General features: G+C 47.4%; 1 protein-coding gene across 1 annotated transcript in view; it reads left to right on the forward strand.

The window, feature by feature from the left end:
- Nucleotides 1-15,578, forward strand: part of LOC141106879 (uncharacterized) — a 163,494-nt gene that overhangs the window by 102,584 nt on the left and 45,332 nt on the right. The window contains exons 5-8 of the mRNA XM_073597808.1: nt 13,151-13,248; nt 13,352-13,498; nt 14,022-14,171; nt 14,402-14,543. Of these exons, the coding sequence (XP_073453909.1) occupies nt 13,151-13,248; nt 13,352-13,498; nt 14,022-14,171; nt 14,402-14,543 (537 nt within the window). The remainder of the gene's footprint in view (nt 1-13,150; nt 13,249-13,351; nt 13,499-14,021; nt 14,172-14,401; nt 14,544-15,578) is intronic.

Consider the following 15,578-nt stretch of genomic DNA (forward strand, 5'->3'; position numbering starts at 1 on the left):
ATAGCCTCCCATGGCTGCCACTACCATTTATATGCCGATGACATACAAATCTATCTCTCTGCCCCATCAGTCACCTCACACATCACTGATTTACTAACAGACATATCAGCCTGGTTGTCACACCACTTCCTCAAACTGAATCTATCTAAAACCAAGCTAATAATATTTCCTCCCCGATATGCCCCTTCCCCTAACTTCTCTGTCAAGATCAATGGCACATCTATCAGTCCGTCCCTACATGCCAGGGTGCTAGGGGTAACCCTAGACTCTGAACTGTCCTTTCCGGCCCACATCCAATCACTGTCCAAATCATGCCACCTTAACCTCTGCAACATCTCCAAAATACGCCCCTTTTTAACCACTTAAGGACCGGTGTTCTTTCGAATAGTGCCCGCATTCGAAAAGTGCCCACCAATGCGCAGAACAGAAGGACACTCCAGGTGATCTCCTGATCAGCTGGCGTGACGTCACCATAGCGCATGCGCACATTGTAGGAGGCTTTTTTCGACGGGAGACACCATTTCATGGGCACAATTGAAAGCAATGCAAAGAGCGGAGGGACACCGTAGCTGTCAGATTGAGCCTTGCTGTTGCAGGGCGGGTTGTGGCTGTGTTGAAGGGCGAGTTTTGCCTGTGTTGCAACCCGCCCTTAGACACAGGCAAATCCCGCAGTTCAAAACACCAAACCCGCCCTGCCACTCAGACAAAACCGAATCCGTCACAGGGACCACTTTTATCTGAAAGCAGACCGCTCGCTGAAGAAGAGGATACTTGGGTTATGGCAGCTATCTGCTGCCATAACAACAGTATTTCTCTTCAAACATCCAATGTACAACTGCGGCGGGCGGTCCATAAGTAGTTAACCAATGACACCACCAAGCTTCTAATTTACTCCCTGGTCATCTCTTGCCTCAACTACTGAAACTCACTCCTCATTGGCTTACCTTTACATACACTATCCCCACTTCAATCCATCATGAATGCTGCTGCAAGACTCATCCATCTTACCAACCGTTCAGTGCCCTCCACCCCTCTCTGCCAATCCCTCCACTGGCCTCCATTCAGTGCCCTCCACCCCTCTCTGCCAATCCCTCCACCGGTTTCCATTCAGTGTCCTCCACCCCTCTCTGCTAATCCCTCCACTGGCCTCCATTCACTGTCCTCCACCCCTCTCTGCCAATCCCTCCACCGGTTTCCATTCAGTGTTCTCCACCCCTCTCTGCCAATCCCTCCACTGGCCTCCATTCAGTGTCCTCCACCCCTCTCTACCAATCCCTCCACTGGCCTCCATTCAGTGTCCTCCACCACTCTCTGCCAATCCCTCCACTGGCCTCCATTCAGTGTCCTCCACCCCTCTCTACCAATCCATCCACTGGCCTCCATTCAGTGTCCTCCACCACTCTCTGCCAATCCCTCCACTGGCCTCCATTCAGTGTCCTCCACCCCTCTCTGCCAATCCCTCCACTGGCCTCCATTCAGTGTCCTCCACCCCTCTCTTCCAATCCCTCCACTGGCTTCCATTCAGTGTCCTCCACCACTCTCTGCCAATCCCTCCACTGGCTTCCATTCAGTGTCCTCCACCCCTCTCTGCCAATCCCTCCACTGGCCTCCATTCAGTGTCCTCCACCCCTCTCTGCCAATCCGTCCACTGGCTTCCACTCACCCAATGAAAAAAATTCTAAGTACTAACAATAATTTACAAAGCCATCAACAACTCTGCCCCCAGCTACATCACTAACCTAGTCTCAAAATAGCCGCTCTCTTCGGTCCTCCCAAGACCTCCTGCTTTCTAGCTCCTTTGTCACCTCCCATGCTCACCTACAGGATTTCTCCAGAGCTTCTCCCATTCTTTGGGACTCCCTACCCCAATCTGTCCGACTGTCCCCTAATCTATCCATCTTTAGACGACCCCTGAAAACCCTTCTCTTTAAAGAAGCTTATCCTGTTTCTAACTAATACACTGGTTTACTTTCTCCATCAGCTCATCCCCCAGAGCTATTACCTTTTGTATCAATTGACCCTCCCTCTTAGATTGTAAGCTCTAATGAGCAGGGTCCTCTGAGTCCTCTTGTACCAAATTGCAATGTAACTGTACTGTCTGCCTTCATTTTGTTAAGCGGTGCGCAAACTGTTGGCGCTATATAAATCCTGTAAAATAATAATAATAAATTTGTTTCCAGAAACGACGGAACCTTAGGGCAGGTCCACTATGTATGAAGAGCGGAGCCCACCTGACCACAGCCCCTGAAACAGGAGGGTGACGCACCCAGTTACGTTTTAGAAAGGCATTCAGGTACCATCTACTAATACGAGGTTTCTTTATTTTTAAGCCAAGGAGCAATTATGACCATTAAGGTGATGATGAGAAGGGACTTAAAGAATCCAAAAGTCCTTCATTCGAATCAGTGCATCAGGGTGATGCTCCCGAGTACATTTTAGAAAGGCGTTCAGGTACATCTACTAAATATAAGATTTCTTTATTTTTAAGCCAAGGAGCAATTATGGTGAAAAGGGACTAAAAGAATACAAAAGTTCTTCATTCGATTCATTGCATAGCCCAGCAGAGCTTTCCTAGAGCAGAAGGTGTGTCTCATTCCATTCTGATCCCCCCCAAAAAGCAGTTATTCTCTTTTTTTAGGGCAGTGGGCGGAGTCATGCAAATCAAGCCTTTACACCCCGATGGCCACCCACAACCGTTGTTGAAAACGCATACAGCTATCTCAGGCTTCTTGGCCATCATCAGTAAAGTGGAAACCCCCAAACGTTATACATATTTTCTGAAAGCAGGGATCCTGGAGAATAAAATCGTGGTATGTTCTATCAATGGATGTCACATGATATTAGTGCAGTGGTTTATCAAGCCCATATTTTCAGTAAAGAGTGCACACAGAAACTATGAGGTTGCACCAAGGTACTAGATACCAAACATGTCAAGCCTTAAAACTCCACCCTGGTAGGAAGGCTACAAACTTTGGCACACTAAGTCTAGGTTCACATCTGTGCGGCTGCACTTGTTGCATGTTTCAGGCAGGTTTTTCAATGCATTTTGCGTTTTTAAACCAGCATTTGTTTTGTGCTCTTTTGAATGCAGTTTTCATGCATTTTGCGTTTTTTTTCTTTCTCTTTAAACACACTGTAAAACACACTGTATATAGCTGGTTGCTAAGGAGGGGGCCGGGAAGCTGGCTGCCACATCCTTAGCAACCGATGAGTCATCAGCTGTCAGCGGGGTTCCCCGCTGAAAGCTGAATGTCAAAATATTAACGGCAAAAAAATTTGTGAAAAAAATGGCCCCACAGCAAAAAAAAAGAAAAAATCCATATCAGACCCTTGTCCGAGTATGCCGTCCGGCAAGTCAGGAAAGGGAGGGGATGAGCGAGCCCTCCCCCTTTCCTGAACAATACCAGGCCACATGCACTCAACATGGGGTGGGGGGTGGGTGCTTTGGGGCAAGGGGGGCGCTGTGCCCCCCCATCCCAAAGCACCTTGCCCCCGTGTTGATGAGGACAAGGGCCTCTTCCCGACAACCCTAGCCGGTGGTTGTCGGGGTCTGTGGGCGGGGAGCTTATCAGCCCCTTTAAGAAGGGGGCCCCCAGATCCAGATACATCGTACCCCTACCCATTCATCAATAAAGCAGTGAAATGCAATAAAAACACAAGAGCCGGTTTTTGACAATTCCTTTATTAATAGCTCTGTCTTCTCTAGCCGTCTCTTCCCGTTGTCTTCTCCTTCCCGCCGTCTCCTCCTAGAGCTGTCTCTTCCCGCTGTTTTCTCCTTCCCGCCCCCTTCTCCTCGAGCTGTCTCTTCCCACCACCACCGTCTCTTCCTCGCCGCCACTTACCCGCTAAAAAAATAAGGGGCAGGCTATCCAGGTAATTTCATCAGATGGCCACGCCCCATTGCTATATAAGAGTCGGCATGAGCGGGCAACAACAAAACAAATGAAGACATCAACAGCATAAGAGCGGCTTTTTTATTTTTATTTTATTGTTATTTATCTTTTAGTGAGGAAGAAGACGGCAGCGGGAAGAGACGGCGGCGGCGGGAAGAGACAGCTTGAGGAGGAGACAGCGGGAAGGAGAAGACAGCAGGAAGAGATAGCTCGAGGAGGAGACGGTGGGAAGGAGAAGACAGCAGGAAGAGATAGCTCGAGGAGGAGACGGCGGGAAGGAGAAGACGACGGGAAGAGATGGCAAGAGAAGACAGAGCTATTAATAAAGAAATTGTCAAAAACAGGCTCTTGTGTTTTTATTACATTTCGCTGCTTTTTTGGTGAAAGGGTAGGGGTACGATGTACCTGATACCCATTCACATAGGGGGGCTGGGATCTGGGGGCCCCTTCTTAAAGGGGGGCTTCCAGATTCTGATAAGCCCCCCGCCCGTAGACCCCAACAACCACCGGCTAGGGTTGTTGGGAAGAGGCCCTTGTCCTCATTAACATGGGGGCAAGGTGCTTTGGGGTGGGGGGTACAGAGCTCCCCTTGCCCCAAAGCAGCCAACCCCCCATGTTGAGGGTATGCGGCCTGGTATGGTTAAGGAGGGGGGGCGCTCGCTCGTCCCTTCCCTTTCCTGACCGGCCGGGCGGCATGCTCGGATAAGGGTCTGGTATGGATTTTAGAGGGGACCCCTTGCCATTTAAAAAAAATGATTTGGCATGGGGGTCCCCTCCGAATCCCCACTAGACCTGAAGGGCCTGGTATGGACCTGGGGGGAACCCCACACCATTTTTTTTGCAAATCTTTTTTGCCATTTTTTTTTCTTTTACAATTCAGCTATCAGCAGGGAACCCTGCTGACAGCTGATGACTCATCGGTTGCTAAGGACGTGGCGGCCGGATTTGAGGCCAAACTGCTTAGCAACCAGCTATATAAAGTGGTAAAATAAGAACAGCAAAACACATCAAAAATACACCACTTGCATTTCTGGTGCAGCTCCATTGAAGTCTATTAGCCGCAAATAGCAGGAAAAAACTCCCCAACCCTTCCTAAAAAACACACCGGCTGCAAAACGCATAGATGTGAACTGGTTCCATAGGAAACCATGTTAAATGGATTGTAGTGCATTTCTGCAAACTGCAAACCACACTAAAAAACGCATAGGTGTGAACGTAGGATAGATCTTTCATAGGCGATGCTTTAAAAGCCTTTACAGGTCATCTATTTAGATTTAACTATAAATAATGGGCCTAGAATTAGTGCTTTCCTTCCGCGTGTGAGGTGATACTGTAATGTACCTGGTAGTTGAGTCTGACTGGTGAAAGGAGACCTCTCTTAAACGCTGGTTCAGGAGCCGCTGGAAGTGGGAACAGTGGTCTCCTGAGCACAGTGGGTAGGAGGGTCTGATGTAGGTTCCAGCAGAAGCAGACACCGGAACTGGAAGGATGTCCCTCAGGGATGGCTGAATCGCGGATGCAGGCAACTGGTGCAGGCCGGAGGGCAGGCGGACAGATGCGATGACAGCAGCTGGAAGCAAACAAGCAGGCTGGAAGCAGCGTCACAGGACACAGGCAAACAAGGTCAGACAGTCCGTGTTGGCAGGAGATCAGGCAGGTATAAACAGGAGGGGTGATCCAAGGATAGTCAGACAGGCAGGAGTTCGGCAACAGGTAACAGAATAAGCAAGGTCAGGCAAGCCGGGTCGGGTTTGGAGACTGGAGAGTGGTCAGACGTAGCCGGGTTAATAGCAAACAATCAGCAAGCAGATACAGGAACTTTCAGGTGCAGAGCTGCAGACGAACAGCACCTGACATGAGCACCTGTGACTCTTTTAAAGGCCCCTTGGCGCCAAACGGCGCTAGCGCGAACGGGCGCGCGCACCCGCGAACGCTCGTACGGGCGCACGCGGAAGCGCGCCGGCGCCCCCTGGTGGGGAATTTAGCTGAATTCGCCTAGAAACATTTCTTGTGGACCTACGTGCACGCAGATTCACCCGACGACTGCTGACATGTCCCTGACATTGCCCCCTCCCAACGGGCAGCCTCCGGATGCCCAGATGACTTTTCTTTTCCGGATGGGCAGAGAAAAAGGCATGAATCAAACGTTTGGCATGAATATTACAGTCAGGTTCCCATGAGTTGTTTTCCGGACCATACCCCTTCCATTTAATTAAAAATGCCCCCAGTCTGGCGAACAATTCATAAGATACCTCGTTAATTTTCCTTTTCACTGGGAAAGGCCCAATAAATTTAGGAGCAAGCTTCTTGGAAGGACATGTCAATCTAATATTATTGGTAGACAGCCATACCTTGTCGCCAAGCTGAAGGTCTAGATCTCCTCTTCTTTTCTGATCAAAGAACCTCTTATTGTCCGCTTGCGCCTTGGATACTGCTTCCTGCAAGATCCGATTATTACGGTTGAGGAATTGCACTGTGTCCTGGACCGCTGGAACTGAGGATTCTGAAAGAAAATCTGGTAAAAATGATGCATGAAACCCATAATTGGCAAAGAAAGGGGATTGACCGGTGGCAGAGTGACTAGCATTGTTGTAAGCGAATTCCGCTAGGGGCAGCAGGGACACCCAATCATCTTGCACAAAAGATGTAAAACACCTAATGTACTGCTCCAGAGTCTGATTTGTCCTTTCAGTTTGCCCATTTGTTTGGGGGTGGTATGCTGAGGACAGAGCTAGTTCAATTTTCAGGTTTTCACAGAGGGCTTTCCAAAAGCGTGAAGTAAACTGTACCCCCCTATCAGACACTATATTTGCGGGAATTCCATGTAACCTGACAATTTCCTTAATGAACACACGGGCCGTCTCCACAGCAGAAGGTGTTCCCTTTAGGGCCACGAAGTGGGCCATTTTGGATAGTCGGTCAATGACCACAAGGATTGCCGAACATCCCTCAGAACATGGCAATTCAACTATAAAGTCCATTGCTATCATCCTCCAGGGCCTATCTGGTATAGGCAATGGTCTTAGTAGTCCCCAAGCTCTGTTTCTGGGAGTCTTATTCTGGATGCAGACAGAGCAGGAGTTAACATATTTTCTGCAAAATTCCTTTAAGTTGGGCCACCAAAAGGTGCGCTGCACCAAGTCAAGGGTCTTACGGACCCCAAAATGTCCTGCAAGTGGATGGTCATGCAAGAGTGTTAGCACCTTGACTCGGACGTTCTCTGGTACAAAAATTTGACTTCCTCTCCATAATAGTCCATCTCGAGATGTTAAAGAGGACCCCTGGAGACTTGAAGGTTCTGGGGATGCTTCTCTGATCATGGATAGAAGATCTGTCTGAAGGAGAAGAAAACTATTTGCCGGCAGAATAGTGTCAGGTACAGAAGAGTCCTTAGGATTATCAAACATGCGCGACAGCGCATCGGGCTTTACATTCTTGGATCCCGGCCGGTAGGTTATATGGAAGCAAAACCGTGTAAAGAATAGAGCCCAACGGGCCTGTCTGGGTTTTAGTCTCTTAGCAGATCTTAAATATTCCAGATTCTTGTGATCCGTATAAATTAGTACTGGATGGACTGCACCTTCAAGCAAATATCTCCATTCTTCCAAGGCTGTCTTGATAGCAAGCAACTCCCGGTCCCCCACGTCATAGTTCCGTTCAGCCGGTGAAAGTTTCCTAGAGAAGAACCCTACAGGATGCATCAGGTCCTTGTTGCCTTGTCGTTGGGAGATAATAGCACCCACAGCTACTTCGGAGGCATCAACCTCTAGGATAAAGGGCAAAGATGGGTCAGGATGACTAAGGATCGGAGCCGACGTGAAACGCCTCTTTAATTCTTCAAAGGCCTCTTGAGCTTCCGAGTTCCAGTGGAAACGAAGATTCTGCTTGGTAAGCTGTGTAATGGGGGAGATGATGGTAGAGAATCCCCTGATAAACTTCCTGTAAAAGTTTGCAAATCCGATGAAGCGTTGTACGCCCTTCTTGTCCATGGGTGCTGGCCATTCTAATACAGCAGACACTTTCTGAGGGTCCATTTTGATGCCGGTGGGGGAAATGACCAACCCCAGAAACTGAATCTCCCTTTGTTCAAATTCGCACTTCTCCGCCTTGGCATACAATCTGTGCAGGCGGAGTCGGGCCAGAACTTTACGGACATGTTCCCTATGTTGCTCGAGAGAACTGGAGAAAATTAAAATATCGTCCAGGTAGACAATTAGGAAGATGTCCAGGAAATCCTTAAACACATCATTGACCAGATGCTGAAAGGTGGCAGGAGCATTGCAAAGGCCGAAGGGCATGACTAAATATTCATAGTGTCCAAAACGGGTCCGGAAGGCCGTCTTCCATTCATCCCCGGCCCGAATGCGGACCAGATTGTAGGCTCCTCTCAAATCCAATTTGGTAAAGATGATGGCGGACCTTAATTTTTGAAATAGTTCGGGTATTAGGGGCAACGGGTAATGGTTTTTGACCGTGATTTTGTTTAACTCCCGATAGTCCACACAAGGGCGAAGCGTAAGGTCTTTTTTGGAGACAAAAAATATGCCCGCCCCGGCTGGTGAAGTGGACTGTCGAATGAAGCCTTTTTCAAGATTTTCATTGATGTAGGCCTTAAGTGCCTCTTGTTCCTTTTCGGATAGCGGAAAGATGCGCCCAAAAGGAATCTCAGCCCCAGGAAGTAACTCAATTGGACAGTCATAGGGCCGATGGGGTGGCAGAGAGTCTGCTCCCTTCTTACTGAACACGTCTGCAAAGTCCTGATAGACCTCTGGTATGTTTTGAAGCAGCTCTGGGTCAATGTCCATACACAGTAAGGTGGTAGCAGAATTGACAGGTTCAGGTAGACAATGTTTCTGGCAATAGGGTGACTGAAACTTGATCTCGCCCGTGGCCCAGTTAACAAGAGGATTGTGGGCTTGAAGCCAGGGCATTCCCAAAATGATTGGAAAAAGTAGTGAAGAGATAACGTCCAGGACTAGGATTTCTCGGTGCTGAGATGAGCAGGTAGCAGACAGAGGAAGGGTTTCTTGAGAGACCTGTTCAGATTTTATATGGGATCAATCGGCCAGAAAAATTGAAAGTCTATGTGTCTTATCCTTTAAAGGAAGATCTTGTTGAGTAGCAAAAACAGAATCAACAAAGCAGCTGCATGCCCCAGAATCAACAATGGCGTTGACTTGAATTGTTCTTCCCTGGAGCTGTAATGAGAGAGGGAGGACAAGTTGAGTGGCATTAGCTGTTAAAGCAGATAAACTGGTTGGAGTTGAAGGAAAACGCTTACGGGTCTTTACTGGGCAGTTGTTCACATAGTGGCCCGTCCCGCCACAATAGAGACAAAGGTTCAGTTGGCGTCTGCGCGCCCGTTCTTCAGGGGTCAGAGTAGTACGCATAAGATCCAGTTGCATAGGTTCGGAGGCATCAGTTGTTTGGTTGACTGGACTTGGCCCGGCAGAAGATGGATACCGGGAGGCAGGCAGCGGGGCTCTTGTGGTCATCCACATAGGCCGTGTTTGTTGAGAGGATCGTTCAGACCGGCGCTCACGAAGGCGTCGGTCAATTTGGATTGTAATGGCAATAAGTTCCTCCAAGGTGTCAGGCATTCCCACCCGGGCAAGTTCATCCTTAAGACCCTCAGATAGCCCCATGCGGAACTGGTGGCGTAGAGCTGCGTTGTTCCATTGAGTGTCCGCGCTCCAGCGTCGAAAGTCCATGACATAGTCCTCGGCCGGCCTACGGCCTTGCTGGAGCGCGAACAAAGCTGCCTCAGCGGTGGCAGCCCGCTGAGGGTCCTCATAAATCTGGGCCATGGCTTCAAAGAAGGCGGGTAAAGACTGGATCTGTACAGCGTTGGATTCAAGCAAGCGGTGGGCCCAGATCTGAGGTTCCCCCTGGAGAAGGGATATGACAAATCCCACCTTGGTGACTTCCAAGGAAAAATTCCGTGGCTGTAAACCGAAGTACAGTTGACAGGCGCTGCGGAAAGCCAAAAACTTGGTTCAGTCACCAGAAAACTTTTCAGGAAGAGGGACTCTTGGTTCCGGTGGAAGCATGACAACGGAGGGTGGTGCAGCAGCCTGTACTGGAGCAGCTGCGGGGGCAGGAGCCACACCACCGGGACCACTGAGGTTTAACACTTGACCCTCTAGTCTGTCATAGCTGTCCTGTAAAGTCTTAACTGCTTGGGTGAGGGCTGCCAGGTGCGTACAGATCTCCTTAATGGGAGAGGTCTCTCCTGCAGGCTCAGTCATGGCTGTTCGTACTGTAATGTACCTGGTAGTTGAGCCTGACTGGTGGAAGGAGACCTCTCTTAAACGCTGGTTCAGGAGCCGTTGGAAGTGGGAACAGTGGTCTCCTGAGCACAGTGGGTAGGAGGGCCTGATGTAGGTTCCAGCAGAAGCAGACACCGGAACTGGAAGGATGTCCCTCAGGGATGGCTGAATCGCGGATGCAGGCAACTGGTGCAGGCCGGAGGGCAGGCGGACAGATGCGATGACAGCAGCTGGAAGCAAACAAGCAGGCTGGAAGCAGCGTCACAGGACACAGGCAAACAAGGTCAGACAGTCCGTGTTGGCAGGAGATCAGGCAGGTATAAACAGGAGGGATGATCCAAGGATAGTCAGACAGGCAGGAGTTCGGCAACAGGTAACAGAATAATCAAGGTCAGGCAAGCCGGGTCGGGTTTGGAGACTGGAGAGTGGTCAGAAGTAGCCGGGTTAATAGCAAACATTCAGCAAGCAGATACAGGAACTTTCAGGTGCAGAGCTGCAGACGAACAGCACCTGACATGAGCACCTGTGACTCTTTTAAAGGCCCCTTGGCGCCAAACGGCGCTAGCGCGAACGGGCGCGCGCACCCGTGAACGCACGCACGCGGAAGCGCGCCGGCGCCCCCTGGTGGGGAATTTAGCTGAATTCGCCTAGAAACATTTCTTGTGGACCTACGTGCACGCAGATTCACCCGACGACTGCTGACATGTCCCTGACAGATACCTAACAGGTATGGGCACAATTGATGTGAGGTTCCCCCGACGTGTATCTTTAAGTTTATATGTGCGTGAAGGTGGGGGCTTTACATTTTTTGTGGGGGAGGGGGGTTTAAGTGCTTGCATATAATAATAATATTAATTTAATGTATATTTTATTTTAATATAATAATATGTTATTTCCATTCTATATCTTTGTTGTTTTTTTTAATTTTAACTCAGGTATAATATATGCAAACATTTTTTTGAAAGTTCTAAAAAGCAGTTGTTACAGTATTAAAAAAAGCAACAAATACTGATGTTTTATATCCTCTATCAGGCGGGGACATAACTTATTGTCAGTGAACGATACAAACAGGAAGTGATGTCAAGTATAGACAGGAAGTGATCTAAGATGCGGACAGGAAGTTCCGGGTGAGAGGTGAGTCGGGAGGAAGTAGAGCGGAGACATTGCTGGAACTGGCAGCAGAGGAGGTAATAAGATATTATTTTATATTTACACCCAGTAATCCCCCCGTCATGTCCGTCCTCTTCCTCCATATTCCTATATCCTCTGTGCTACACATATGTATATATATCATTTAGACCCCTTTCACACTGAGGCCTTTTTCAGGCACTTTAGGGCTAAAAATAGCACCTGTAAAGTGCCTGAAAAACAACTCCACTGCAGTCCCAGTGTGAAAAGCGGGGGGCGGTGCACTTGCAGGATGTTAGAAAAAGTCCTGCAAGCAGCATCTTTGGGGCTGTGGAGGAGCGCTCCTAAACCGCCATGCCCATTGAAATGAATGGGCAGCGCTGTCAAACTGCCGCTTTTCGGGCGCTTCTAACCCTTTCTTCAGCCTCTTTAGGGGCTAAAAGCGCCCTGCTAGCGGCCGAAAAAAAGCGCAGCTAAAACGACAGTAAAGCAAAAACTAGCGACGCTTTACCACTAACGCGGCCGGCTGTCAGTGTGAAAGGGGTATTAAGTTTATATATTATTATATTTTTATAGACACATCCTAAATATAGAGCCATTTATCCAACTGTCCATCCAGAGCCTCTGGTTTATAGACCAGATACATCCTAAATATAGAACCATTTATCCAACTGTCCATCCAGAGCCTCTGGTTTATAGACCGGATACATCCTAAATATAGAACCATTTATCCAACTGTCCATCCAGAGCCTCTGGTTTATAGACCAGATACATCCTAAATATAGAACCATTTATCCAACTGTCCATCCAGAGCCTCTGGTTTATAGACCGGATACATCCTAAATATAGAGCCATTTATCCAACTGTCCATCCAGAGCCTCTGGTTTATAGGCCGGATACATCCTAATTATAGAACCATTTATCCAACTGTCCATCCAGAGCCTCTGGTTTATAGACCAGATACATCCTAAATATAGAGCCATTTATCCAACTGTCCATCCAGAGCCTCTGGTTTATAGACCAGATACATCCTAAATATAGAACCATTTATCCAACTGTCCATCCAGAACCTCTGGTTTATAGACCAGATACATCCTAAATATAGAGCCATTTATCCAACTGTCCATCCAGAGCCTCTGGTTTATAGACCAGATACATCCTAAATATAGAACTATTTATCCACTGGTTCCCTCACCATAACATGAATGGTTGTCCTTTCTCTATCATGTGATCCTGAACACCAATCACAACACAGACGCCTCCAGACCTATTTTGGTGGAGTTGGCTGTCAGGGTGACATCAATGTGTACAGTACATGCCGTGTTCAGTGACACTAATAGGACGGGGCTCACAATATAGACATTCCCGACCACTGTGCACACAGAACAATGTCATGTCTACAGATCCTCCATCATACATGGTCAGTACTATATAGTAAACATGTATGTTCCTCTATATAATACAGTATTTATCAGGTAATAGTATTTATAAAAGCCCACTTGGAGCCAAATGTTTGTTTTTTACTTTTTCTTGGAGGCTGGAAGGGTTAGAACATCTGTCAGATCCTTGTAACAGACAAGGGATGTGTCTGGATGGTGACTGTATCATTGTGTGTGTCAGGTTCCTATAAGGTGTCAGGAGGTCACTGTCTATTTCTCCATGGAGGAGTGGGAGTATTTAGAAGGACACAAGGATCTCTACAAGGACGTCATGATGGAGAATCAGCCGCCCCTCACATCACCGGGTAAGAGGAGACTTTATTGTAAAGGAGAGAGCAGTACGGAGGGTCCACCTAGATCCCCCATCATCTGATAAACACATAGAAACAATGTATTCAGTCAGTGTGTGTGTTTCCTACAGATGGATCCAGTAATGGGAACCCACCAGAGAGATGTCCCCGTCCTCTATATTCCCGGGATTCCACACAGGAAGGTCACACCATCCCTCACCATCATCAGGTAGGTGGGACTGAGCATGTAGACCTAAAAATGTATTTTAAGCTATGAGATAACATTCTTTTATATAGTATTATAAATGTACTATGTCGCCTTTGGGGTTTAGGAAGAAAAACTGAAAGACATCAAAGTTGAGGTTAAAGAGGAAAAAGAAGAAACGGTGAGTGGAGATCAGCAGTCTATGGAGGAGGGTGGTCTTCTGTATTCCTGGGATTTCACACAGGAAGATCCCAACACCTCTCACCATCAGCAGGTAGATGGGACTGAATATGTAGACCTAAAAAAAAAGGATTTTTGACTTTCCTTGAAGAACATCACAGGACTTAGATCTTAGTTTTAGGCCAAGGGTTATGAAGCTACCTTAAGATGATTGGGGAATGTCAAACAAAGATGTAAGGACATCCCTAACTTAACCCCCGCCACTCCTAGCAAGCCTCAGTTTCGTAAAAAAAAAAACTATATTGTACTCCAAGAAAAGGATATTATAGGTAAGTCCTATGTACATAACAAAGACCTTGACATTATCATAAGCAAGGGTGGGCAACATAATTGACAGGTCCATGTAATAACGGGTCAAAAGAGGGCTTGATTAACCTGTTAACATTGTTGATGATATTGATGATGTCAAACATTGTCGTGATCAATGGCTGTGTATGTACACCACCCACTTTGATGTAACTGTCGTCTTTATCTTTACCTAATTTTATCTTTTCCCCTTTTTTCTTTTATGTATGTCTTGTTCAATTTTGAGAAATTTCATCATCTTTGGGCTTTAGAGTAAAAAACGGAAAGACATCAAAGTTGAGGCAAAAGAGGAGGAAGAAAAGATGTCGTTGAGTGGAGATCAGCAGTCTCTGGAGGAGGGTGGTCCTCTGTATTTCCAGAATTCCACCCAGGAAGATCACATCTATATGGAGAATGATCAGGTAGAAGAGGCTGGACAAAAAAAAAGCCTTCAAAATAATTTTATAAGATACAATTCTCATGTAATCTCTTATTGGCAGTACCGATTCTAGATGCTATACCTTATCATCTTTGGGGTTTAGGGTGAAGAACTGAAAGACATCAAAGATATCAGACATGAAGACCTAAAATGTCTTACATTATTCTTTGTAAGTCCTTTTTTATTAAATATTCTATTATCTTTGGTGTTTAGGGTGAAGAACTTAAAGACCTCAAAGTTGAGGATATAAAGGAAGAAGAAGAGAGGTTGGTGAGTGGAGATCAGCAGTCTATGGAGGAGGGGGAGATGATTATGGAAAGTAAACAGGAGGAATCTTCTCTACATATGGACACAAGTAAGTCATAAACTCCAAAAGCAGAAACAGTTCACATTTTCATTTTACTTCTACAATCCAGTTCACCTAAAAATAGGTTAAAAAAAAAATTGCAAGAGGCAATTGATCCAGAGGAAAGCAGAAACCCAATTTGTCCAGGATCAACATTCTAAAATCATTTTCTTATCGTACATAGAAGAAGCGTCTGTCTAAGGAAAATGGTCCAAATCAGAGATGACCTTGGTCGTCAATATTCTAGAGATTCGGGCAGTATGCCTGGCCCTAGAGGCCTGAATGCTCAGACTATAGAATTGTCCTGTCAGGATCCAATCCGACAATGCCACAGCAGTGGCCTATATCAATCACCAAGGGGGCACGAGAAGTCGTGCGGCCTCAGAGAGAGGTGAATCATATTCTATCTCGGGCAGAAAACAACATTCCTTACCTATCGGCAATTTTCATTCCAGGAATGGAGAATTGGCAGGCGGACTACTTGAATCGCCAAGAATTGTTCCCGAGAGAATGGTCCCTTCACCCCGACATCTTCCTGTCAGTATGTCAAAATGGGGAGTTCCGGACGTGGATCTGTTTGCGTCCAGGTTCAACAACAAGATCGACAATTTTGTGTCAAGGACAAGGGATCCGATGGCATTCGGAACAGATGCCTTGGTTTTTCCATGGGATCGGTTTTCACTGATTGTCACGTACCTGGTAAGTAGAGCCCGGAATGCAGGGAACGGCCTCTCCTATACCTCCGACTCGGGAACCCCTGGTAGTGATGACAGGGGCTCGAGAGTGCGAAGGGGCACAAGTGCCTGACTGGAAGGCTGGAGCAGGGAGCTGAATCAGGTAGTCAGCTGGAAGGTGTCCTAAAGTCCGGCAGCAGGATGTAGGCAGCAGGGAGGTGACCTGTAGTCCAGCAGCGGGATGTAGACAACAGGGAGGTGTCTTGTAGTACAGCAGCAGGATGAAGACAGCAGGGAGGTGTCTTGTAGTACAGCAGCAGGATGAAGACAGCAGGGAGGTGTCTTGTAGTCCAGCAGCAGGATGTAGACA

This window comes from Aquarana catesbeiana, linkage group LG08 (assembly GCF_042186555.1).
Source record: "Aquarana catesbeiana isolate 2022-GZ linkage group LG08, ASM4218655v1, whole genome shotgun sequence".
Classification (NCBI taxonomy): Eukaryota; Metazoa; Chordata; class Amphibia; order Anura; family Ranidae; genus Aquarana; species Aquarana catesbeiana.